The sequence below is a fragment of the Chiloscyllium punctatum genome, chromosome 44 (genome assembly GCF_047496795.1).
Source record: "Chiloscyllium punctatum isolate Juve2018m chromosome 44, sChiPun1.3, whole genome shotgun sequence".
Taxonomy (NCBI): Eukaryota; Metazoa; Chordata; class Chondrichthyes; order Orectolobiformes; family Hemiscylliidae; genus Chiloscyllium; species Chiloscyllium punctatum.
In genome coordinates, this window is record NC_092782.1 from 24552440 (window position 1) to 24579244 (window position 26805).

Consider the following 26805-nt stretch of genomic DNA (forward strand, 5'->3'; position numbering starts at 1 on the left):
ATCACTTGTAGACTTCTAGTCAACATAAGCTGAAAGTTATTTGAATTCTGTCTGGGTACTATGTGTTTTCACATAAGCACATCTGTTTCAACTTTTAAAGTTGCTGTAACTGGACCGATCAATCCTTTATCCCCTTCGCCATCAGGCCAGATTACTGAAGGTACTGGGAGGGGAGGGGACGGGTGCGGTGCTGAGGCGTGTGCCAAAACTGCGAAGGAGCATATCGCCAAGGTGAGGCAGAAACTGGGCAGATGGGAGCACTACTCCCTCTCCATTGTGAGTAAAAGCCTAGTCATCAGGTGAGAGGTACTCTTGGTGTTGTGCGTGTGGCACAGGTCTGGCCTATTCCCTGAATAGGCGCCTCTGTAATCAACTGGATCATCTTCCATTTCATTTGGAGATTGAAGATGGATCGGTCCAAAGGGATACCATGTATAAAGCACTGGACAAAGTGGGGAAGAATGTATGCAACACCACCCTCATGCTGATGGCCACTTCCCTGTGTTGCTGCATCAAGCTGTGGTATGTAAATGCAAAGTGTCACTATGCACTGAGGCTCTACCTGTCCCCTATGTTCGAAAGGATGGGACTGGATTCATTGCTGCAGAACACTCCAAGTAGTAAAATCATCCATATCATCTATGGAGAAAGTCGTGAGAGAAAACGCCCTTGACCATAAGTCTATCAGGCAGTGGTCAGTAGGTAGTGTCCTCAACCCTGCGGGGGGAAAAAGAGAGGGTGGATCCTGTCATAGAATTCCGACAGTGTGAAAGCAGGCCCTCCAGCCCAACAAGTCCACACCAACCGTCCGAAGATTAACCCACCCAGATCCACTCCCCTTTCCTATATATACCCTGACTAATGCACCTAACGTACACATTCCTGAACTCTATGGGCAATTTAGCATGGCCAATTCACCTAACCTGCACATCTTTGGACTGTGGGAGGTAACTGGAGCACCCAGAGAAAACCCACGGAGACGCAGAATGTGCAAACTCCTCACAGTTGCTCAAGGTTGGAATCAAACCCAGCTCCCTGGAGCTGTGAGCATACAGTGCTAATCACTGAACCACCATACAGCCCCTGAACAGACTGACCAAGCCATTTGGCAGAATGCCTCATCACCAGAGCTTTCCAACAAGCACTAAGATATCACTTAACTGGTGGGAAGAAGGGCAGTCTACCTTTGACAACCTTCATGAATGCCCGGACACTCTGTGCCACCTCACACAGCCTTCAAGGCGGTCACACAGCTGCTGGAATGACACTATGCAAAAGAAGTCTGGAGAAAGATGCAGTAGTTTGTGTCAGGGTTTGTCCAGAGGAGCTCCATGATGCAGGACTCTGCTCTACAGTCTGTACCACAGGATGCATACTGAGACAAACATCAACTACATCTGGAAGACCACCAACTTAGCGGAAAAAATTCTTTGGTTTGTTCAAAACGTGTCGGTCTTCCAGTTGAAAGTGTTGACCGCAACTGAGTGTTGCCAACTGGCCCATTCCAAGATCCAGCACTATATGCTGAGGGACACACTAAAGCTTGGAGCAGCTGCCACCAAGATGCAGTGGGGAAAGACACCATCCAACGTGTCTCTGCCAAAGTGCAACGGGGGTCCGTTTAGTTATCGGACACCACTTGGTGGCTCAGGTACATGTCTGTAGTTCCTAGTACCTAGCATAATTAAGAAGTGCCTGTGAATGAGTTGTAACTTTGAAAGAAATCAGTTCCTAATGTTTGTTTTCTTCTCTGTATGCAAAAACTGTATAGATCTGAACTGCTTCAGTAAATCTATTTGTATATAAAAAAGGAAATCTTTGAGTAATGGCCAGGGGGCTTGTTGTGAGGTGCGGAGCCTAAGGGAGAGTCCGAGGCAGATTGCCAAGCTAGGTCCCAGCCTCTAGGGCCTGCAGCTGCCGCTGTGGCCTCTGCCTCACTTTTCTTACTTTGTCAACAGAGTGGTTGACATGAACGGCAGTGGCAGCGATTACATTGACCCAATCTGGTGGCTGGAGAATGGTGAAGGGGTGGGGACTGGATGGGGCGGAGGCTGGGGGGTGAGGAGGGGATGGGAATAGGACGGCGGGGTGGGGAGGCTGAAAGGAATGGAGCAGGGAGCCTGAAGTTGATGGGGTGGGAAGACTGAAGGGAATGGAGCAGGGGGGCTTGGTGGGGTGGGGAGGCTGAAAGGGGACTTGAGGGAGTGGGGGCTGAAGGGGAGTCAGGTGGGGTGGGGAGGCTGAAGGGGGTCTTGGTGGAGTGGGGAGGCAAAGGAGTGGGAGAGTGGGAGAGATTGAAGAGTGAGATGGAGGGGAGAAATTGTAGGAGATGTAAACCATTGACGTGTTGGAGGGGAGATGGAGTTTAGAGTATGTCCAAGCCATCAAAGACCATAAACGGTGCTTTGGTTGGGATATGTGAAGAGAGAGTGGGTGGCAATGCTGGTAGTGGGGAGGGGTTGGGGGAGAATGAAGAGTGTGAGAGGACAAGAGAAGTGGAAGCGATGGTGGTTGGTTGTGCATGTCAGGAGAATCGAACACTCCAAACCCCTCTGAATTTGAGAGTTTTGATTGAGGGATCAGGTGGAATGGATTCCGATACACAGAACTGGAGAGCAGATGTACGATAAAAAGAAGCTTGGAGGGGCCAAACTCTTAACATTTGCATTAAGAATTCTTGGGAGGTAGTGAGAATTTATAGGAAAACAAAAGTTTGAAAGGCATTATATCAGCTAAGTGCAAATGTAAAGGAAGATCATGGAGCAAATTGCATAAGTCCTTGAATCTGATGGAATACAGATTGTAGCTTAGCAAGACCACAGAAGCTCCATCCAGTGTTTCTAACCTCTTCTGATCTATCAATTGTGTGGAACTCGCAAATAGGTGATCAAGCACACTAACTTAAGGGAGACAGAGTGAAGAGGTGAACTTGGGTGATAGACGTTTTCCATTGCTTACCAAGTACTAGACTGTGGGTAGTGTTTAGTGTGCAGTTCTGGTCACCAATTTACTGAGAGTTAAGACTAAAGAGGGTATAGAGGAGAATAATGAGTTTGTTGTCAGGACTGAAGAATTTGTGAGGAGAAAAGGTCAGAAGAATTTGCCTTTTTTTTTGCAATGTAGGAAATTGAGAGGCAATTTCAAAAGTGTGCAACATTGTGGGGCCTGGATAGAAGGGATCTGTTTATATTAGCATAGGAAATAGATGTATGAGGAGGCCATTCGGCCCTTTGAGCCTACTTAGTTAAAGCTCTGTCATCCAATACATCACAGCTGATCATCCAACTCAGTCGCCTGTTCCTGCTTATTCCCCTTGCCTTTTAATCTCCATCGCCCCAAGAATTTTGGAAAAGCAAATCAGAGCATGACCTATACACTTAATGATAAGGTCCTAGAGAGTGTTGCTGAACAAAGAGACCTTGGAGTGCAGGTTCATAGCTCCTTGAAAGCAGAGTCGCAGGTAGGTAGGATAGTGAAGAAGGTGTTTGGTATGCTTTCCTTTATTGGTTAGAGTATTGAGTACATGAGTTGGAAGGTCATGTTACAGTTGTACAGGATGTTGGTTCAGCCACTTTTGGAATATTGTGTGCAATTCAGGTCTCTTTCCTATCGGAAAGATGTTGTGAAACTTGAAGGTTCAGAAAAGATTTACAAGGATGTTGCTTGGGTTGGAGGATTTGAGCTATAGGGAGAGGCTGAATACACTGAGGCTGTTTTTCCTGAAGCATCAGAGGCTGAGGGGTGACCTCATAGAGATTTATAAAATCATGAAGGGTATGGATAGGGTAAAAAGACAAAGTCTTTTCCCTGGGGTGGGGGAGTCCAGAACTAGAGGGTGCAAGTTTAAGATGAGAGGGGAAAGATATTGGCACAGTGGTTAGCACTGCTGCCTCTCATGCCAGAGACCCAGGTTCAATTCCTGCCTCAGGCAACTCTGTGTGGAGTTTGCACATTTCCCCCGTGTCTGTGTGGGTTTCCTCCGGGTGCTCCGGTTTCCTCCCACAATCCAAAAATGTGCAGGTTAGGTGAATTGGCCATGCTAAATTGCCCGTAGTGTTAGGTGAAGGGGTAAATGTAGGGGAATGGGTTTGGGTGGGTTGCAGGGCACTGTGGACTTGTTGGGACAAAGGGACTGTTTCCACACTGTAAGTAATCTAACCTAACCTAATCTAACATAAAAGAGACCTAAGGGGAAACATTTTCACCTAGAGTGTGGTGCATGTATGGAATGAGCTGTCAGATGAGGTTATGGAGGCTGGTACAATTACAACATTTAAAAGACATCTGAATGGGTATATGAATAGGAAGGGTTGGAGGGAGATAGGCCAAGTGCTGGCAAATGGGACAAAATTAAGTTGGGATATCTGGTCAGCATAGACTAGTTGGACCGAAGGTTCTGTTTCCATGCTGTACATCTCTATGACTCCATGACTCATTTATTTAGTTTTGCAAAAATATAATGAAATGCACAAGACAGTACAAAATAATTTTGCATTTTACACATTTTCCTGACAATTACTAAGTTCCATAGACAACATCAGTTAATTTACTTTTCAGACAGTTGTTTTGATCAAACATCAAAATCCTTAGAGATGTAAATCAGGTAGGATACATAATAGGCAGCTGATCCACAACCGCCCAATATGAGCCCTGACTAAAATTGAATTTTACCCCCTGGACAGATGAAAACTGCATGGTATGTGATTTGCTGGAAAGTCAATAATGGATTGCAGATGGATAAATTGGCTTCCATGTTCATGATTTTTTAAAAATTGTAGTGATTTGAAAGTTATAAAAGGCATGCACCAATTACCTAAGAATAATTTGTGATTTCAAAGTGCTTTCATTTTGTTTTAAAAAGACTTTTGGTGTTTTTGTTTTGTTTATAAATGAGATGTAAGAGTAATGAGTTTGAAAGCACGGCATCATGTTACTTGTATCTGGCATTATCATAAAATAATGATATACAACTCTACTTCTTTATGAATGCTTTATCATGAAAGAATCACCAGAAGTTTATTTTCAGATATATTTCCCATTCAGGATTGTGACAAAGTGCAAGGTTAATGACAGTTATTCTGTAACTTTACACACAACTTATTCTTGGTGTACAAGCTGCCAAGTGTAGCCTTTTACTACACATCAGTTGCAGATCCCCTTTCATAACCTATTAGAAAGGTAGGAAAAAGTCATGGTTGGCCAAACTGTTAGTACATTTGAGGGCCTGTTCACCTGAAATGTTAACTGTACTTTCTCTCCACAGATGCTGCTAGACATGCTGAGTTTTTCCAGCAATTTTTGTTTTTGTTTGATTTCCAGCATCCACAGTTCTTTGGCTGTTTATTCCCTTGGTTCTGAAGCTACCCACCTTCAAATTTCACTGCTGCTTCATTTTTGGCTTCTCTTTTTCCCTAACTTTACTTCTGTGTCTCTGTCCCCCCTCTCTCTGTCTCTGTCCCCCCTCTCTCTGTCTCTGTCCCCCCTCTCTCTGTCTCTGTCCCCCCTCTCTCTGTCTCTGTCCCCCCTCTCTCTGTCTCTGTCCCCCCTCTCTCTGTCTCTGTCCCCCCTCTCTCTGTCTCTGTCCCCCCTCTCTCTGTCTCTGTCCCCCCTCTCTTTGTCTCTGTCCCCCCTCTCTCTGTCTCTGTCCCCCCTCTCTCTGTCTCTGTCCCCCTCTCTCAAATTGATCTTCTACCTCACCATTGACTATGACTGAAACATGAAATCTCCTGAACAGTTGAGCCCCAGAAACCTCATTGATCCATCTGTCCACACTGAGAGTTTGTTTTACAATGGGTCAAGATATATTTGGTGCTGAGTATATATTCCACTATAAAATATGAACAAACATGTATACTAAATGTATCAGATTTTGTTGACGAGATTTCACAATTAGATTGTGATGTATTGAGTATGAAGAAACTAGAAAGCGTACAAAATGTTCAATTTCTTTTTCTCAGGAAGAAAAAAAGTGCTTTTCATGTGATTCGCGCACAGTTTTTGCTGAAAATCCAAAAAGTCATAGAATTGAGAATGTTGTCACAACATTTGCTCACAATCGACTAAATACCTGGTGGCAATCTGAAAACGGTGAGTATGGTTGGTATGAAAATATAAACATATTTGCGAGTTTTGAGAAGATCAGTAGCTCAAGTTGAGGTTTTGGATATAGGTTTGCTCACTGAGCTGCAAGGTTCATTTCCAGATGTTTCGTTACCCGAGTCGGTAACATCTTCAGTGGGCCTCAGGCGAAGCAATGCTGAAAATATTTGCTTTCTATTCATGTTTTTTGGGTTTCTTTGGGTTAGTGATGTCACTTCCTGTGGTGAGGTCACTTCTTGTTCCTTTTTTCAGCGGGTGGAAGATGGGGTCTAACTCAATGTGTTTGTTAATGGAGTTCTGGTTGGAATGCCATGCTTCTAGGAATCCCTGTACATGTCTTTGTTTGGCTTGTCCTAGGATGGATGTGTTGTCCCAGTCAAAGTAGTGTCCTTCCTCATCCGTATGTGAGTATACTAGTGAAAGAGGGTCATGTCTTTTTGTGGCTAGTTGGTGTTCATGTGTCCTGGTGGCTAGTTTTCTGCCTGTTTGTCCAATGTATTGTTTGTTACAGTCCTTGCACGGTATTTTTAAAAATTACATTAGTTTTGCTTGATGTCTGTATAGGGTCTTTCAAGTTCATTAGCTGCTGTTTTAGTGTGTTGATGGGTTGGTGGGCTACCATGATGCCAAGGGATCTGAATAGTCTGGCAGTCACTTCCGAGATGTCTTTTGATGTAGGTGAGAGTGGCTAGGGTTTCTGGATATATTTTGTTGGGGTTTGTTGCTGAGAAATTGGTGGACTGTGTTAATTGGGTACCCATTCTTTTTGAATACACTGTATCAGTGATCTTCCTATGCTCTGCATAGTTCCTCTGTGCTCTAGTGTGTGTTGGCTCATTGTAATAATGTTCTGATGCAGCTTTGTTTTGTGGGTGTGGGGATGATTGCTTCTGTAGTCCAATATTTGGTCTGTATGTGTTGCTTTCCTGTAGACACTGGTTTGAAGTTCCCCATTGGCTGTTCGCTCTACTGCGACATCTAGGAATGGCAGTTTATTGTTGTTTTCCTTCTCTTTAGTGAATTTTATGCCAGGAAGGGTATTATTGATGGTCTCGGCATCATGGTAGCCCATAAACCCATCAACACACTAAAACAACAGCTAATAAACTTGAAAGCCCCAGTACAGACGACGAGCAAAATAAATGTCATTTACAAAATACCATGCAAGGGCTGTAACAAACACTACATTGGACAAATGGGCAGAAAACTAGCCACCAGGATACATGAACACCAACTGTCCACAAAATGACATGGCCCTCTCTCACTAGTATCCTCACATTTGGATGAGGAAGGACACCATTTCAACTGGGACAACACATCCATCCTAGGACGAGCCTAACAAAGACGTGCATGAGAATTCCTAGAAGCATGGCATTCCAACCGGAACTCTCTCAACAAACACATTGAGTTAGACCCCATCTACCAGCCCCTGAGAAAAGGAACAGGAAGTGACCTCACCACAGGAAATGACATCACCATCCCAAAGAAACCCAAACATATAAATAGAAAGCAGGAATTTTCAGCATAGCTTCACCTAAGGCCCACTGAAGATGTTACCTAGTAGGGTAATGAAATGTCTGGAAATGAACCTTGCAGCTCAGCAAGCAAACCTGCATCCATAAATGTATTAATCAAAAGCAAGATGTATGTTTTTAGTGTCTAAATTGATTGCAGACCAGCAAAGACCTGCATTTGTGTAATTAGCATTAACCTAGAACTTTCGATGAAGCAAGTTTGAGTAAATGGCTCCTGGTTTGTTCCTAAGCAAACAGACTTGTGTTTGGATTTAATGCCTATCTTATATAACTCTCCATAAGTTTTCTGTCAAGTGTACAAAGTTTGATCTTAAATGATGTACCTTTTTGTGCTACAGGACTTTAATAGAAATGTTTTTCAATGCAACAATATTTGTGCTTGGTTTAGTTATTCCTTTACCACTATGATATTTTCACAGTATATTTTCCTCCCTTGCCTGTTGTTCCAACAATGAATCTCTGAAGAATAGATTAAATCTCAGTTGAATTGTGAACATGATCCCATTCATTCCCTCTTTTTGAACACATGCACAGAACTAAAACTCTGGCTTGTTGAGGCATTCTTGGCACCTTCAAAGGAAGTTCTGTTTCTATAAAACTGTCAATCAGTGCTTATGGAAAAGAAATTGGAAAATTACTCGTACAAAATCTGTTCATCTTAAAATTTTATCGTTTTGTCACTTTACTTCTCAGATATTACTTCTTTTTAAATTCAGCTTTGATTTTTATAGTGTGTTTGAAGTTATTGCTTCCTGTACTTCTATTACTAGTGTTTTTATTTGGGAGCAGGTTTCTGTGGACCATAAACTCTAGTATAAACAGTTACATTGAAAGGTCTGTTTTCTGTACTGCAGTTTCTATATCATTTGCATCTTGTTTTTGCCATTTACGTTAGTAGTAACATGTTTAAGTTGCTCTGATGAGCTTTCCCTGATTTTCTTTGTCTTTTTTTTTATTTAAAATTTGCCTTTCCATAGGTGTGGAAAATGTTTCCCTTCAGCTGGATCTGGAAGCTGAGTTCCATTTTACCCACCTCATCATGACTTTCAAGGTAAACAGTTAGTTCTGCACAAGTGGTCCTAGTGGTGAAAAGCTCGTAAGATTTACTAACGGAAGGAATATATGGAATGACCTCTCGTCAGTAGAATTGTTTTGGTGTGAATGAGTTACGAATGATTATTGGCTATACGTGAGTTTCCAGACTTTTTAATAGTTGCTTATATGCATTAAACTTGTGGAAGTTATTGCTACTTTGAGCAGTGAAGTTTATTTCGGGAGCTTGTTGATCTTACTAACCTTTTTACCAGGCTTTTAGTTTTACTTTCCCTTGACTACACTGGCATTCAGCCTTTCCATTTCCTTTTTATAAAACTCCACTTAAGGAATATTTGGTTTGTTTATAAATTTAAATGTCTACCTTGTGCTCGATTTCTACCTGTTTGGTAGAGACTCCCCTATATTTGAGTTGGTCACTCTATAAAGACTGCTGTATAAACAACCACCTGAAAAACATGAAGAATGCTTTTAACAGTTATTTATAGTGTGGAAAATTGAAATTAGAAAATGAGTGTGATGTTATGCCACTATAATTTGGATGACTAGTCCACTTCATGTAAAGCACCTAAAGCAATTGCAATTTAGTTGTTAATCTCAGTTAGTATTTGTATGGCATCGACTTATTAAAAATTCATTTTCAGGATGTCACATTGGTAAGTAACTTATTGCTATTTCTTAGTTGTCCTTATAGTAGATCTCTTGTTTGAGTGTGCCTCCCTGTAAGCAAGCTTATTGTCCTCTGGGTCTTTTCATAACTGAGGGGAAGAATTTAAAGGGCAACTTTTTCATGCAGAGGAACTTGTGAAGGCTGGTACAATTACAGCATTTGAAAGACATCTGGATGGGTATATGAATAGGAAGGGTTTAGAGGGATATTGGATATATGCTGGCAAATGGGACTAGATTAGTTTAGGATATCTGGTCAGCATGGACCAGTTGGAATGTGCTGTACATCTCTGACTATGGGGCAGCTCAGTGGTTAGCAGTGCTCGGTAAAAGAGGGAAACCAGAGTTTAGATCAGAGTGGTGGTGGAAAAGCACAGCAGGTCAGGCAGCATCTGAGAAGCAGGAAAATCGACGTTTCGGGCAAAAGCCCTTCATCAGGTTAACAATGCTGCCTCTCAATGCCAGGGACCAGGGTTCAATTCCACTCTCTGGCGCCTGTCTGTATGGAATTTGTACGTTCTCTGTGTCTGTGTGGAGTGCTTTGGTTTCCTCCTACAGTCCAAAGATATGCCATGGATTGGCCGTGCTAAATTGCCTATAGTGTTCAGAGATGTGTAGGTTAGGTGCATTAGTCAGGGATAAATGTAGAGTAACATTTGTGGGCGGCATGGTGGCACAGTGGTTGGCACTGCTGCCTCACAGCGCCAGAGACCTGGGTTCAATTCCCGCCTCAGGTGACTGACTGTGTGGAGTTTGCACGTTCTCCCTGTGTCTGCGTGGGTTTCCTCCGGGTGCTCCGGTTTCCTCCTACAGTCCAAAGATGTGCAGGTCAGCTGAATTGGCCATGCTAAATTTCCCGTAGTGTTAGGTAAGGGGTAAATGTATGGGTATGGGTGGGTTGCGCTTCAGCGGGGCGGTGTAGACTTGTTGGGCCGAAGGGCCTGTTTCCACACTGTAATGTAATGTAATCTAATCTAATCTAATCTAACATGAAAATGGGTCTGTGTGGGATACTCTTTGTAGGGTCGGTGTGGACTTGCTGGGCTGAAGGGCCTGTTTCCACACTGCAGGGATTTAATTTTATTCTATTCTCATAAAGATCAGTGTGGATATCCAATGCAGTGCTGTTCATACTGTTGTTGTTATCTCCTGGGGGAAACATCTGCAGCCATGCTACCTTTGGTCATCCTGAGGGTACGTCTTATGCTGAGAGTTTGATCTGCATGCCTCCCAAAATATACTGGGAAAATGTTAGGTAAAACGTTTTCCCCATGCATAGGGCAGTTTTTTTGAATTGAGGTGTTACGATGTTTAAAACCTTCTTCTGTAAATTATAACTCAGTGGCAGTGTTCTTTTATTAGCTTCTACTCCCAAGTAGATTTTCAATACCTTTTTGACTTTGGCCACTCTCCAATATTTTGCTCGAGTGGCTGCTGTTGTGTCTGCATAATCAATGAGTGCCTGAAGACTGTTTATGAAGTGGGCTAATTGTGATAGAAGCCCAATACTGGCCTTGGTACTAAGTAATAATGTTGATTATAGTAACTCTACCAAATGATAGGAGCTTTCAATACAGCTAGGGATTGAATGAGGGACCTTCTGGTCAATATTCTCTAGTTACTTCCCATCTGTATCATTGAGAATAGTACAATTTAGTAAAATTTGGCAGCCCTTCCTAACTGCCTCTTTGCCAAATTTCTTTTTTAACAGAATACTCTGTGTTGCATACACATGTATAAACAAGGAGCAGGAGTTATGTAGCCCCTCAAGTCTATCAGCTTTGTTATTTAATAAGATCTTGGCTAATTTACTTATATAGGAGAAAGTGAGGACTGCAGATGCTGGAGGACCAGAGTTGAAAAATGTGGTGCTGGAAAAACACAGCAGGCCAGGCAGCATCTGAGGAGCAGGAGAATCGACGTTTCGGGCATAAGCCCTTCTTCAGGAATGAGGCTGGTGTGCCAAGCGGGCTGAGATAAAAGGTTAGGGGGGAGGGAATTTGGGGGAGGGGCAGTGGAAGGAGGTGAGGGTGATAGGCCGGAGAGGGGGTGGGGGCGGGGGCAGAGAGGTCAGGAAGAAGACCCCCCGACCTCTCCACCCCCACCCCCTCTCTGGCCTATCACCCTCACCCTCACCTCCTTCCATCTATCATATTCCCAGTTCCCCTACCCCCTACCTTTTATCTCAGCCCGCTTGGCACACCAGCCTCATTCCTGAAGAAGGGCTTATGCCTGAAACGTCGATTCTCCTGCTGCTCAGATGTTGCCTGGCCTGCTGTGTTTTTCCAGCACCACATTTTTCTAATTTAATTATATGTCAAACTTGACACATTCACCTGCACTGATGTCCTTTCACCAGCTCGCTCACCAAAAATCTATCCGCCTCTGTTGTAAAAATATTCCAAGACACACTTCCTGAAAAGGCTATTAAAGTAGAATTCTACAGACTCTCAGTCCTCTGAGAGGGAGAAACAAAACATCCATTTTAAATGAATCCTGGTTTTAAGCGGTGGCCTTTTAGTTCCAGATTCTCCCTTTGGGGGTAACAACATCTGCCCTGTCAAGACTCCTTGATCAAGTCACCACCTACTCTGCTAAACGTCAGTGAATACAAGCCTAGCTCCATCTGCCCTTCCTCATAAGACAACACACCAATTTTCAGACATTAGCCTGGCAAACATCCTCTGAATTGCTTCAAGCACCTTTTGGTTTCTTCCATAAATACTCTCCACATACTCCGGACATGGTTGCACAACTGAAGCAGAATGTTCATACATTTAGATTCAATTCCTCGATCAATAAAGAATAACATTCTGTAGGCTTTCCAAAATACTTGCTCTGCATTCTCTCACTATTTTAAAAATTATTATTTTTATTTTTCTAGCCAAGATGGACAATTGGGAAACTATCTTTTCTCTGATCCTTGTCCATTCACTTCGGCTACCTTTTAATAGTCTCCATTTAATCAGTTCACAACTTATTTTCCTACCCGTTGTTAGCTCAGCAGTAAGTGTGGCACTCCTATCATCTAAGCCTTCATTGAAATCATTCTTATAAATTGTAAACAGTTGAGGTCCCAGTGGGGTACTTCCCTAGGGTACATTATTTATTAAATCTTGCCAAAATGGTGAAGACACATTTATTCCTTATCACTGCTTCCTGTAAACCAACCAATTATCTGTTCATTCCAAAATGATACTTTTTGTTTTGCAGTAATCTTTGTGGCACCTTATCAGATACCTTCTGGACAACTAAATACAATACACCCACCACATCTCCTTTATCCACAGCACATTCTTCTTCAAATAATTAAAAAAATTAGTGAAGCATGATTCCCCATTTGTAAAACCATGTTACGGCTACCCCGAAATTATCCAAATGTCCTGCTAGAGCTTGTTTAGTAATAGCTTCTAACATTTTTCTAATGACAGATGTTATTAGATTCTGCATTCATTTAAGGAAGAATTGGATAGAGCTCTTAAAGATAGTGGAGTCAAGGGTTATGGAGATAAGGCTGGAACAGGATACTGATTAGGAATGATCAGCCATGATCATATTGAATGGCGGTGCAGGCTCGAAGGGCTGAATGGCCTACTCCTGCATCTATTGTCTATTGTTAAGCAAACTAGCCTATATTTTCCTGCTTTCGGTTTCCCTCCTGTTTTAATTAAGAGTTACATTTGCCATCTACCAATCTAATGAGACCTTCCTTGAATGGAGGGAATTTTGAAAAATTAATAGCAATGTGCCAACTGACTCACTGGCTGATTTTTAAAAATTGAGATGAAGTTTACTAGCCTGCAGCTACCACTTCTGCAGTGATTGTAATTCTCATGAACTAATCCCTTCCTTCCATTTCCTGATGTACAGCTGCCTGTAAGGCATACACATGTAGGAATCAGGAACAGAAATAGGTCACACAGTCCCTTGAGCCAGTTTGCTATTCAATAAGGCCAAGGCTAGTCTGAATTTAAGCTCCAATCCACATTCCTACCTCCTGCTGATAGCCCTTTAACACCTCTTTTAACAAGAATCTATCTACCTCTGCCTTAAAAATATTCAAAGACTCTGCTTCAACCACCTTTCCAAAAATTTGAGAGAAATATTTTCAATGGGCAACCACAGATCTTTAAACAGTGATCCCTAGTTCCGTTGTGATGCTTTAAATAGAGATGATGGGAATAAGCCTATCTAATCTCTCTCTTTATTAAAGAGAATATCTTGTGCTTTGCAATTTTAAAACAAGATCTCAACAATATAAAATGCATTTGAAAAAAAAAGTTTGAAATATACCTTGATCATAAGTGAGATAATTAGTATTGAATTGTACAAAATGGAAATCTAGCATTTCAAAACCACATACAGTAAATCAGTACAAGTTAATTTCTGAAGCCTCTTTCCTCCCTCGTGGCCCAACATTTCAACTCCCCCTCCCACTCTGCCGAGGAGTTCAGGTCCTGGGCTTCCTCCGCCGCCGCTCCCTCACCACTCGACGCCTGGAGGAAGAAATCCTCATCTTCAATCGGAACACTTCAACTGTAGATCATCAATGTGAACTTCACCAATTTATTGATCTGCTTTACTAATTGATGCACATGTAACTCCATAGAGGCTCTAAGTTCCTACATACAAAATTGTGCATGCTCAGTTTATTTGCAAACTATTTGTTTATTAATCTACCAAGTATTTGTCTAAACATACATTGTGGCTATGAACAAAATGAGATTTTCTTCTGTATCTATGGAACTTTTTTAAAGTAGAAGGAAGATAATGCAGAATGGCTAAGCAGGACTGTATCATTCCTTAAATAACGATGGCTCTTTAGTCAGTGATCGTTTCCAATTCAAAGCTGTTCAAGTTCTTCACATTGCCTTGCAGTCATCTATGGGTGGTGAGGGTTGAATTCTAAAGCAATTTCACACATATTTACTTTGTATTTCTTCCTGTTCAGAAGGGTGAGAGGTGATCTAATAAGAGGATTCTGAGATAAATATCCCTGCGAGAGAAATTCCATAATGTAATTAACCTTAAAATTGGAGCAGGACCTGTCTTTCTTAAAATCACGAAGTGGTTTTTCGTATAAAGGACAATAAAGTACATGAAATTCTCTCCCAACTGATGTTGAGTCCATTGCAAATTTCACTATAGATCAGTGAATCATGTTGAGTAAAGGTATCAGGGAAATGGATTAAAGATAACTAAATGGAGTTGAAATTAGACCAGATCTAATTAAATGGCTGAATAGGTTGGAGACCCTGACTCCTGTCCTGAAGTTATGTTTCCCCACATGCAAATTATTGAATATGTTTGGCTAATAAGATAAAGCATCTTTTTCTCTCTAGACTTTCCGCCCAGCTGCTATGATGATAGAGCGATCTTCTGATTTTGGGAAAACCTGGCAGGTCTATCGGTATTATGCTTATGATTGCGAGTCGTCCTTTCCAGGCATTCCAACAGGATCATTAAAGAAAGTGGACGACATTATCTGTGACACTCGGTACTCTGATATTGAGCCTTCTACTGAAGGAGAGGTTTGTAACAAATGCTTAGCAACAAGCGATTGTTGGCCAGTGCTTTCTGCATAGCTCAACTTAGTACAGATCTAAGTACCAAAATGATCATTGAATTCCATTTTCCATTGCCTACATCTAACCATTATCAAGGTCATGATGCGCTCACAATGTCACTTGTGTTATCAGTTCAACTTTTCTGTCTTTAGGTTATCTATCGTGTGTTGGATCCAGCCTTTAAAATTGAAGATCCATATAGCCAGAGAATACAAAGTAAGTGTTATTTCTACACTTGCTTATATTGCTACAGTTTAGTACTTTTAATGGGAACTAAACATTACTGTAATTTTTTGATTGCTGTCAATGATTTACACAGAACAATGATTTATTCATATTCCTGCTAATATTAACATGGATCTCTACATGTTTTTCATTGTAACAACTGTTTTTCTGGTAATGTTTCTTTATTGATGGTAGTAACTGGGTAAATAATTCTGTATTAATCATAATTTCCTGTCTGCCCTACATGCTTCCTGTTGACTTGAATATAACCTGGTTACAGTAAAGAAGTGTCGGATGTTCCCCGTCAGGATGTTGTTTTTGGCAGAAAACTGGAAATTGTAGATTTTTAAAAATTTGTTAACTTCCAGGCGTCTGTTTGATTTTTGTCTGTTCCTTTTATGATCTCAATGAAACAATAAGCATATTCCGGTCATGATGGAGAGAGAAAATGATTTTTATGCTAGCATTGCATGTCTCTCATACGCGCTCTCACGCTCTCTCCTCACCCCACCCCGACACTCTCAACTGAATTTGAGGATACATGAGAGTTGGATGAACAACAGATTCACCCAGGTTTACACTTCAATCCAAACTATTTGTTTCTGATCAATGGAAGCACTCTGGTTCTGAATCTACCGAGAAAGGGGCTCCGTTGGCTGTGACTAAGTTGACTTTTTCTCTTGCACAGCAGTTTCCCTCAGCTTGACCTGCTTGCGGGGGTTCTTCAGCTTGAAATTTATTGGCTTTGTGGAATTCAGGAAGAAAGCTACAGTTTTTTTTATTCCTCAATTGCACTAGTTTTTTAGAGATTCAATAGATTTTGGGACTGATTGATCAAAAAGGTGGAAGATGTCAGACTTGTTAATTTTGTATTGTAAATTATGCAAAGGTGCCAACTGAAGAACTATTGGGAAAGATTGGCAGTATATTTTGCATTAAATTTATAATGCTGCATTCAGTTTGAGCAGCGAATCTACTTCAATTTCTATACCTACTGATTTGTCATTAGGCATTTTTCAAGATAATAAAAATTGTCAGATTTGAAAACCTGCTTCTTTTTAGCTTCTTGTTAGCCTTGCAATACAGTGAAATTGCAGAATTAATGGATGTAGGCTAGTAAAATTAAAGTTGACTGTTTTTGAGAAAATTAAGAATTTCATTATTTCTAAGATACTAATTTTAATGAGGGATATCAATTTAATTATATATTTTGTCTCGAAGATATGCTGAAGATCACAAATCTAAGGATAAAGTTCACCAAACTCCATACTCTGGGTGACAATTTGCTAGACTCTCGAATCGAAATCAAAGAAAAATATTACTATGCTATCTATGACATGGTAGTTCGAGGAAATTGTTTCTGCTATGGACATGCTAGTGAGTGTGCTCCTGTTCATGATTCTGATGACCAGGATGTGGATGGGAAGGTGAGTACAAAAGTCACTTGCAATCACATTGAACTTACTGATTTAAAGCAAACATTTGTTTTCAACTTTAGTCTTGAACTGTCATTTAAGTACTTGCTGCTGTTTTGGCTTCTCCATTCTACTTTATGGCAATAAAGCACGTACTTGCACTTTCAAGCTGGCTGTTATGAAATGTGAAGTGTTGCAACTTTGTTTCAAGCCTTGAAGTGGGAATGTGACCCACTCCAGAGTGAAGTTTGATGGAACTCCTATCTGAGCTTAATTGAACCCAGATGAAAAGTTTCCTTGACTTGACTCTGCCATTTCCTGTTCTTAAGACAAAAACTGAGTTTGAGTTCACAAAGTCTCAGTTTTTCAGTTTCCTGTTACAGAGGTCAGATTAGAGTCTGGATGTATTCATTTCTGATAAGACACATTGCAGTAATTTCACTAATACCTTTTTTAATTCTGTACTTTTCCTTCTCCTCCTTCACCGCCCCACCCCCAGTTGTATCCCAGCTGCAGAATAAAACTGGCATCAACCCTGTTTCAGTCCTTCACTAACAGCCTGATCCAGCTGATAGGATGGAGCAAATACTGATCCCTTGGACAGAAACTGCTTCTCGCTTCCCTCTTGGTGCCTCAGATTCCTGTTTGCCCACCTGTTTAAAGGCAGAGATAATTAATTCCGTGGTGTGACTTAAAACACAATGCTTGCGTGTAGTTGTTGTATACTGTAGTGCTTTAGCCTGCTGAGCCACTGTGCTGTTCAGCCAGTTTTGCTGATGGGAAGTTCAGGATAAAGTGTACAGCTTTTTGTCATGATGTTTGGTAGTACTGAAATGTTACATTGAATACACACTCATTCAGTTTTCAGGCAAAATAATTGTTGGTAATGCTTATCATTCCAACTTCGACGAATGAACTGCATTTCCCCTCTTCCACAGTATGATTGTAGGTGAAATAGGAAAAGATGTCAATTTCTGAAATGTACAGAAATGCATATTGTTCCTAATATGTTATTCCCCAAAGATTCAGAAGTAATTTTTAATTTTGGTTTTTAATTTAAGTATTGGGCCTATTAAAAGTGTGTGTATATAGAGGTTGGCAGTTTGATTTTGATCCATGCAGAGGGTAAGTAGTTTAATATTTATGGTGCTCTTAACTGAGAGAGCTGTAAGAGTTTTGAACTTTTGTTGCTCTAACTGTTCCCATGTGAGTCTAAACAGCATTTGTTTAGAAACCTAATGATTATAGTAAGTAAAATAATGGCCCAAATAGTTTCCAGATTTTGGTGTTCCCACACCTACTTTCTTACCCTTTTTTGTCCCCTGTAACAACTAATTTTCAGGCTCGCCAGCTTATTTGAGTTCCAGGTGGGGTGCCCACAATTGTCGAGCTCCTGAGTTTGGAAGGCTGAACTGGCTCCCCTTCTTTATTCACCTATCTCCTTGGATTGGAGTGAAGGATCCCTCCCCTTGTGGAGGTACTTTTCTCCCAGTTCAAATGCATTTGTTTTACAAGGGTCCATACACCCAGATATTCTTGTGTTAATGAAAGAATGAGTTTATTGGGTACATAGGCCAGCACAAGCAAGAACTTCTGCATACTAACAAAAACAGACCAGGGCTGAAACTTGTTTTGTCTCTTGTATTATTCAAGGGGGAAGATGCGAACATGTCTCTCACCCAAATTCTGTCTTTTCTACCATTGTGTGCACTGTCTGAGGTAGTCAAAATTATATTTTAGCTTGCAGTGCAGTTCTCCTTTTTGAAACTTCCTTGGCACCTTCAGGTGTGACATTTGAGTCTCTTTCCAGACAGGTGGTATCACAGTCATCCTTTGGCTGTATCTCCTTTTTTAAAAACTGCAATTAACATTTCAGCATGTCCATAACGATCAGACATTATGATCTGTAGTTGTCACACCACTCTCTATATTTCTTGGCCTGAGTTCCAATGCTAGACATTTTGCGAATGTGCAATGTGCCTTCAGTTCAGTTGAACCCTTTTTAGTTTAGCATCTGTGCGGGAGGTCAGCCACATCCCTTTTGTTTTACAGTGCTGTATTCCAGTAAATGAAGAGTTTAAATATCACAAAGTCTCATTAAAAACCTATGGAGAGAAGGAACATATGTAAGGTCGGTAGGTGAGGGAGTAGCATCTTATCTAAGTGGGTGGCATGGGGGTAGGTGGATGTTGTGGTTGTATTATGAGCAATCTGAACCACTGATCAGTGTTGTATGGGCTCCTATGTATTATTGCTCTGCAGAAAGTGGATTTGGTGCCACCATCCACCTTCATGATAAGGTCATGTTTAGTTTACTGTGGTTGAGGAGACCTCTTAATCTCTCTCTTAGACTCCTAAAAAAGTAGTTTATTGTATATTAACAGCTATAGACATTATACTGATATAATCACCATAGTTACAAAGACTGAGATAAAGGTAAAGTCAGAGGACCAGAAGGCTGTGTGACAGAGGGAGACAATTGGTGACTGCTTAACCATGAAGAGGATTTCGTAGTAACCTCAGCCAGTGTAGAAATTGAACCTACACTATTGGCATCACTCTGCATCACAAACTAGCCGTCCAGCCAACTGATTTAGTGTATCAGTTGTACTGTTTGAGGATTGCTTCTTGCTTGACATGATATCTCTCACTGGTACTGAGGATTCCTCCTAGGATGCAAAAGAAATTAAGTTTAAAAACCAAAAGAACTGCGGATATGGTAAATTAGAAACCAATACAAATTGCTGGAGAAGCTCAGTAGGTCTGGCAATATCTGTGGAGAGAAATCAGAGTTAATGTTTTGGGTCAAGTGACGCTTCCTCCCAACCACTGAGTTCTGAGGAAGGGTCACCAGACCCAAAACATTAACTCTGATTTCTCTCCACAGATATTGCCAGACCTATGAGCTTCTCCAGCAGTTTCTGTTTCTGTGAAGGAAGCTAAGTTACCTATTCAAACTTGTCTTCTGAATCACTTCAGCACTTGACATCAGATTTAAAACTATTTGATCACCAAACTGTGTCACATTCTGAATCTTTAACTGACATAATTCAGTGAGCTCAGCCATGGTATATGATCCAATACTATAGTGACAGTTGCCTCAGTATCAAGTTTAAAATTAATGAGATATTAATTAGCATAAATGTTTCCTTCTGTGGGTTTTTCTGTTGTCTGCTTTATCTGATGAATTTCTTGTGAGCATCTATTTGATGAGTTGATGCTCTGGTATGATGTCCTACTTTTTCTGAAAATGACCTGTTGCTTTACAGATAAACTGTTTATATTCTATGATATTATCAGATCATATACTGTGATTGTAGAAACACTGTCCACAGCCAACAGCAGTGTGATATCATGGTCCAAGTTGTATAATACTTGAGGTTAAAAGTATGCTACAAACAACTCTACAATACAAGAGGATCTCAGATAGTAGAGAACTTTTGCATATTTCATGGTAAGAATTCTCACTCTTGGAACAGGTTTGAATCCCTCGGACATTTTACAATACAATAATCTTCCTGGATATTATTATTATTTTGGAATTATTTGGGTAAGTAAGCAAGATTCCTCTGAAAACTCAAACTCTGCGTTAGAGTTGAGCATGTGATGCTGCATCTTTAATAAGGTTATGGTGTCCTTGACTTTTTCTTCAGAGGTTGTAAAAGATACGGCTTCCGAAAAGTCTTAAGTTGAAGGGTTTTAGGGCTAGTTTGATTATAGCTAACATTTACTGCCTCAGGCAAAAGGCTTTCAGGTTTTGGAAAAAAAGAACTTGTACAATGAAAGGGGGATGGCCATTTCTCTCAGCTCAGTTTTTCTCTGATTTGGTTTCATTAGCAAGAAATAGAGTTTTGAAACTGCTGGACCCAAAGGAGCAGGTCCAGGCTGGTACTCTCTCTCTCTCTGCCTTCTTCCATGTAAAAGCCTGTGTTTGATTTTCCCTGTTGTGCCAAGGGGTGTTTATGGGGATTGTAGCAAGTATTTGGAACAGCATCATTAAGTGGGGATAGTCTATTGGGTTTTCGGATGGGTTAAGTTATTCGGTATTCTGTTCTCTCTTGTTTGTGTTCTTGGTAATCTTGTAAATAAATTCTGTTTTGTTTAAAACTAAGTGGTTTGACCAGCTGCATCTTTCCTGGAATATCTGTGTTACACCTGTTTAAAACAATGAGAAAAGTTAGGGTCTGGGCTGCTTTCTTGAAATATTTTAAGAGGGTCTGGCCTGGTCCATAACAAGGGTATTTTCAGAGGGTTTTAGACACCAGGCAATTGACCATTGGAAATTTCGATTTCCTGGACATAGCCTGTCTAATTGATGTATTGGGGCATCTGGAGGTTCCATAGCACATCTTTCAGAGTGTGTTGCTGCAAGTATTTTTTTCAGTCAGGAAATCTAGTGTATTATTGGGTTTGTGGTTAACTTGTGTTTAAGTCAAGTGAATGTGGATGTTCTTGGCCATGTTCACAATGTTTATGTTGCTGAAGTGTCATTTGAAGTAACAGTTCATAAAGCGATCAATTCAATTTTGTTTCCCAGGTGCATGGTCGGTGTGTATGTCGTCACAACACCAAGGGGTTAAACTGTGAGCTATGTCAGGACTTCCACCATAATGCGCCTTGGAAACCTGCTGAAGGACGCAACAGCAATGCATGCCAAAGTGGGTCACACATCAAAATATTTGCAAGTTGATGAATGCTTTCGTTTTGGGACTTCCTTTTTACATGCAGCATATACTTGTAGCCTTCTTTATCATTAAAATAAAACAAAAGGCAGCATGTCCACATAACTCAGCAACATTAGCCACTGAGTACAGACCAAAAGGCTTGGGGTCAATCTCAGGAGTTCACCCTCAAGTGAAGTGACAGTAGAGTTGGTTGTAATCAACTACCTTGCCTGTAGATTGCTGAAGGAAGACGCAAACATTCTTCCTATTGTGGTTTGGTTCTGTGGGACTAACATCCTTTTGTGATCTAAACCACAGCCCACAATTAAGAAACACTATCCCACATATATGATCATTTTTACCATTCTATTTCACATCTGAGGTTCAATAAATTCCCATTCATTTCTTTAATCAGAATGCACAGAAATACATTGCAGTATAATCACTTTATTGGATTCTTAATGACAACATGAGAAATCAAATTTTGGCTACAAGATTGATTTGAAAAGCTAAAGCTGCACAACAATTGCAGTTTAGCTTCCACAAATCCCTTGAATAAAGTAGTGTTCAAACTTCATTCTTTTCGTGGACATATTTTAACTTACGTAAAAACCAAAAGAACTGCGGATGTTCCTCTGTCTGGCTGAGTTCGTCCTCACCCTGAACAGCTCCTCTTTTAACTCCTCTCTCTTTCTTCAGGTCAAAGGGGTAGCCATGTGTACCTGCAGTCAGGACTGTCTCTTTGTGGGGTATGTGGGACATTCCTTGTTCCAATTCTGCTCCAGCCCTCCCTCTCAACTCCTTTCTCCAGTGTATTGATAATATGATCCATGCTGCTTCCATCTTTCATCCAGAACTGGAAAGGTTTATCAATTTTGCTTCTAATTTCCACTCCGTTCTCACCTATGCCTAGTCCATCTCTGTCTCCTCCCTTCCCTTCCTTGACATGTTTCCATTTCTGGGGATAGGCTGGCCACCAATATCCACTACCAACCAAACAACTTCCACAGTTCCCTTGATGATACATCCTCACACCCTGCTTCCTTTAAAGACTTTATTCCATTTTCTCAGTTTCTCTGTCTCCATTGTATGTGTTCTGATGATGCCAACTTCGACAAAATATCATCCCAACCGAGGATTACGCAGCACTGTAGTTCACAGGGCCCTCAGCCGGGTCCAACCCATCTCCCACATTTCTCTCCTCATCCCCTGATTTCCCTCCCAAAAGAGCAATAGGGTCCCCCTTGTCCTCCCCTTCAATCCCCCCCCAGCATCCATATCCAAGGGATCATTCGTCACCATTTTTACCACCTCCAACAGGACAGCACCACCAGGCACCCATTCACCTCTGCTCCCTCGTCAGCCTTCGACAAGGGATTACTCCAGGAAACCCTGATCCACTCGTCCTTCACTCCCAACTCCCCCAGCCATCCCCACAGCACCTTCCCTTGCAACCACAAAGGATGTAACACCTGCCCATTTAATTCCTCCTCAGTATCCAGGGCCAAAACATACCTCCCAGCTGAAGCAGCAAATCACCTGCACTTCACACAACCCAGTTTACTGCCTTCACTGCTAACAGTGTGGTCTCTACATTGGGGAAATGAAGCATAGACTGGGTGATGGCTTTGTTCTACGTTCTGTCTGCAAAAATGTCCTTGACTTTCCAGCTGCTTGCCACTTCAACACACCATCTTGTTTGCTGATTGACATCTGTCTTGGGCTGGCTACAGTGCTCCAGCAAAACTTCAGTCCAAGCTGGATGAACAGCACCTCATTTTCCACTTGGATACTGGTACAGCCTTCTGGACTCCATATCAAGTTCTACAATTTTAGAACTTGATGCACCTTCTCCCATAACCTTACCCAAACCTCATGCACCAGGTCTTGCTATCACATGGTCTGCTATGACACACAATCTATTGTGAGCTGCGAACAGGCTCCATTAGAAGCTATTCATTCTCCTGAGCTGTTATCCACTCCTTTTGTCCAGTTGTCCCCTCTCTGTATGGGCTCTACCTCTACTTATGGTTTAATCCTTACCCCCTCACCCTGTCCCCAAACACCACCACCACCACCCTATCACTTGCATTAAAAAAAAACATTTTCCTAGCTAACATCAGTTCTGAAGAAAGATCACTGGACCTGAAACATTAACTCTGATTTCTCTCCGCAGATTCTGCCAGATCTATTGAGTTTTTCCAGCAATTTCTGTTTTTGTTTTTAACTTTTGTAAATATTTTAGCTGACACATTTTTAATATGCTCACATGATGGCTGATCCATCATTACATGGTTATCCACTTGATTTAGCTATCCAAAGTGAACTTACTGGAGCATCCCCAGAGATTCAGAAATAAGTTCACTTTAGATACCCGATCAAATGGATGCTCTCGCATAACCATATTTTATTATCGGTCAGTTTTAGTTATTGTGTGAATATTTCAGTTGATGGAATTCAGCTACGTTGGGCATCTTTGTCACTTCAAATAAATATATTGCTCACAACAGTCAGCTCTTAGACTGAATTCATAAACAATAATCTTATCAAAAACAAGCAGTTTCTCATTATTTCCTAGATGTTGGCAATTAGCCAGCCACATTATTCACTCACATTCCCCTTAAAATACAATTATCTCAAACAGATTTATGTATTTACTGAAAAAGAGTCCTGTCTGACTTGAAGCATTAATTGTTTCCCTCTCCACAGTGATGGATGCTTCCTGACTTGCTGAGTTTCTCCAGCATTTTCTGTTTTTATTTTATTTTCAGTATTTTCAGTATTTTATTTTCAGTATTTTGTTTAGATTTATGAGCTGTCACGTTTTTCTCACTGAAATAGGCTGTTTCAGAATACAGCTCATGAGCGTTCTCAAAGTTTCTAATATAATTATCTCTTCAAAATTTCTTGTGAACGATGGAATTTTACAATTTTGAAGTAAACTGGTGCAATGCTTTGTTGCATTTAGTCCCTGCACCCAATTGCTGACCAGCAACCATGATTGGGACTTTCTTTCAAAGTCTGCATTGGACTTTGATATTTTACTTCCATAACTTGATGGTATCTGCTGTTGAGACTTGCAGAGTAATGAACGTTACATCAGTGGCATACCAGAGCGTGAAGGTGCCTCTTGCAGTAGATCCCACATAAAGGTAATAGAAAAATTAATAAAACACGCTATGAGCAACAAATGTATTTTGTGGAGCATGTTTGGCTATTTTTACACTGGTGAATGTTGAAAGTTACTTAAGTGTTTTGATCTCCCTCTTTCACTTAAACCAACCACACCCTCTCCAAAATTGTAAAATATGGCTGTTAAATTCCAGCTAGAGTCACCCATTCTCGGTAAAACCACTTTTATAATGATCTGTAATGGAATAGCATTCAAGCTGCCAAATCCTGGTTGAATGTCTCCCCCTTTAACAGAATACAATCTTTTAAGATGCTTCAAAGAAGTGTGATCAGACCAAAACATTTCTTTCAACTCTCTTGTAAATCTGTGTGTCCTTGTCAGCTGTGTTTTTTTTAGGGCAACAAACTTCTCAAGCAAGTGTGCTGGCACTGAATAGCTGCCAGAGGCCCACCATTTATCCTTAAAAGCATATGAGAATTTGATAGATAGATATATATATATATATATATAATGATTCTAACTTGAACCATGAACTACTTAGATGAGAAGACAAGCTTGTGCTTTGTATTTTCAATTTCAGGATGTAGCTGCAACGGACATGCTGATAAATGTCACTTTGACATGGCTGTGTATATAGCATCCGGTAACGTTAGTGGTGGTGTTTGTGATGGCTGTCGGAATAACACAATGGGACAACACTGTGAACAATGTAAACCTTTCTACTACCAGCATCCAGAACGAAGTATTCGTGCCAGTGACATCTGTGAACGTAAGTTCTGTTATTTGATATACCAGAATCTGTGAAAGGAGTGGTTGACATTGATCTGTTTGATCTTTTCTTTGAGGGCATTTTTAAGAGTTTGGAATGGGACATGCTTCAAGGTGTTTACTTTCTTTGTTCAGCTTTCTTTAAGAAAATTCAACGTTACTTTTGAACTGAAGGAATTTGAAAAAGCCTACTCTTAATTCAAAATTATCTGGATACAAACAAATTTGCAATGTGATAAGAAGCACATATTTGTTACAATTAGGACTGGATGAGATGCTGATGTCATGTTAATGTCACTGTAAATGTCATTGAGCTGGTGTGAGGGGTTGTCCACCCTAGTTCAAAGTAAGAAAACACACAACACCCGTTATAATCCAACAGATTTATTTGAAATCACAAGCTTTCAGAATGTAGCTCTTTGTCAGGTGAAGTGAGAGAGAAGCGCACAGACCCAGAATTTATAGGCCGAGAGATCGAAAGATCATACAAATGGTGCAAGTGGAGTGCCAAGTAATAAATCTCCAAAGGTGATCAAAAGTGTCAGCCGTGTGAGTAAAGTGTCTACAGCTGAATAACAAGCGAAGGGTTAACCTATAATCTGATTAAATGAGACAGAGAGATGATTACAAAAAATTAAAAAATAAGATGGTGCTGGAGTTAAACCAAATGACTGGAATAACATGATAGGTATAAGGTTCACATGCGGTGGGCCGAACCAAAATAACCACAGTAATCCAAAACTGTAGAAACTAATTGAAGTAGAGAGATCATTACCATACCTTCACTTGCTATTCAGCTGTAGATACTTTACTCACACCATCTGACACTTTTGATCACCTGCAGAGACTTCTTATTTAACACTCCACTCACACCATTTGTATGATCTTTTGATCTCTCTGCCTATAAATACTGTGCTCTGTGTGCTTCTCTCTCACTTCACCTGACAAAGGGTCTACACTCCAAAAGCTTGTGATTTCTGTCATCTGACTTTGTGAGGGGCTAACCTATTGATATGGATAGGAGATTAGTTAGCTAACAGGAAAACAAAGGCAGGATTAGTCATTTTCTGATTGGCAAAATGTAACGACTGGTATGTAACAGGAATCAGTGCAAAGTCTCAGCATATTACAATTTGTATAAATGACTTGGATGCAGGTATGAAAGTATGGTTGGTAAATTTGCTGATGCGACAAAGGTAGAAAATTATGTTGTGGGGGGAGATGAGGCTACAATATATAGGTATGTTATGAGAATGGGTCAAGGTCTGGGAAGTATAATCTGGGAAAATGTGACTGTCCATTTTGGCTGAAAGTGTTTTCAAAATTGTCTAAATGGTGAGACATTGCACAGTTTTAAGATGCAGAGTGATCTGGGTGTCCTAATACATTGATTGCAATTGTTTAGTGTCCAGGTACAACAATTACAACGTCTAAAGGTCATCTGGCTGGGTTCATGAGTAAGAATGGTTTAGAAGAATATGGGCCAAATGTTGGAAAATGACACTAGATTACTTTAGGATATTTGGTTGGCATGGACTAATTGGACTGAAGAGTCTGTCTCTGACTCTGTCGTTCAAACAGTTAATAGAATGTTGTTGTTTAGAGAGGATATATTTCGGTTATACAAGGTATTGGCAAAACTAGATAGGTTTTTGATAATCTAGGAATGAAATGTTT

General features: G+C 40.7%; 1 protein-coding gene across 1 annotated transcript in view; it reads left to right on the top strand.

Annotated features, from left to right (window-relative positions):
- The window catches only part of LOC140466810 (laminin subunit beta-1-like), a 98311-nt gene that overhangs the window by 6066 nt on the left and 65440 nt on the right, over window positions 1-26805 (top strand). Inside the window, exons 3-9 of the mRNA XM_072562458.1 lie at window positions 5958-6087; window positions 8612-8685; window positions 14699-14887; window positions 15076-15139; window positions 16370-16575; window positions 21101-21221; window positions 24941-25129. Coding sequence (XP_072418559.1) covers window positions 5958-6087; window positions 8612-8685; window positions 14699-14887; window positions 15076-15139; window positions 16370-16575; window positions 21101-21221; window positions 24941-25129 — 973 coding nt within the window. The remainder of the gene's footprint in view (window positions 1-5957; window positions 6088-8611; window positions 8686-14698; window positions 14888-15075; window positions 15140-16369; window positions 16576-21100; window positions 21222-24940; window positions 25130-26805) is intronic.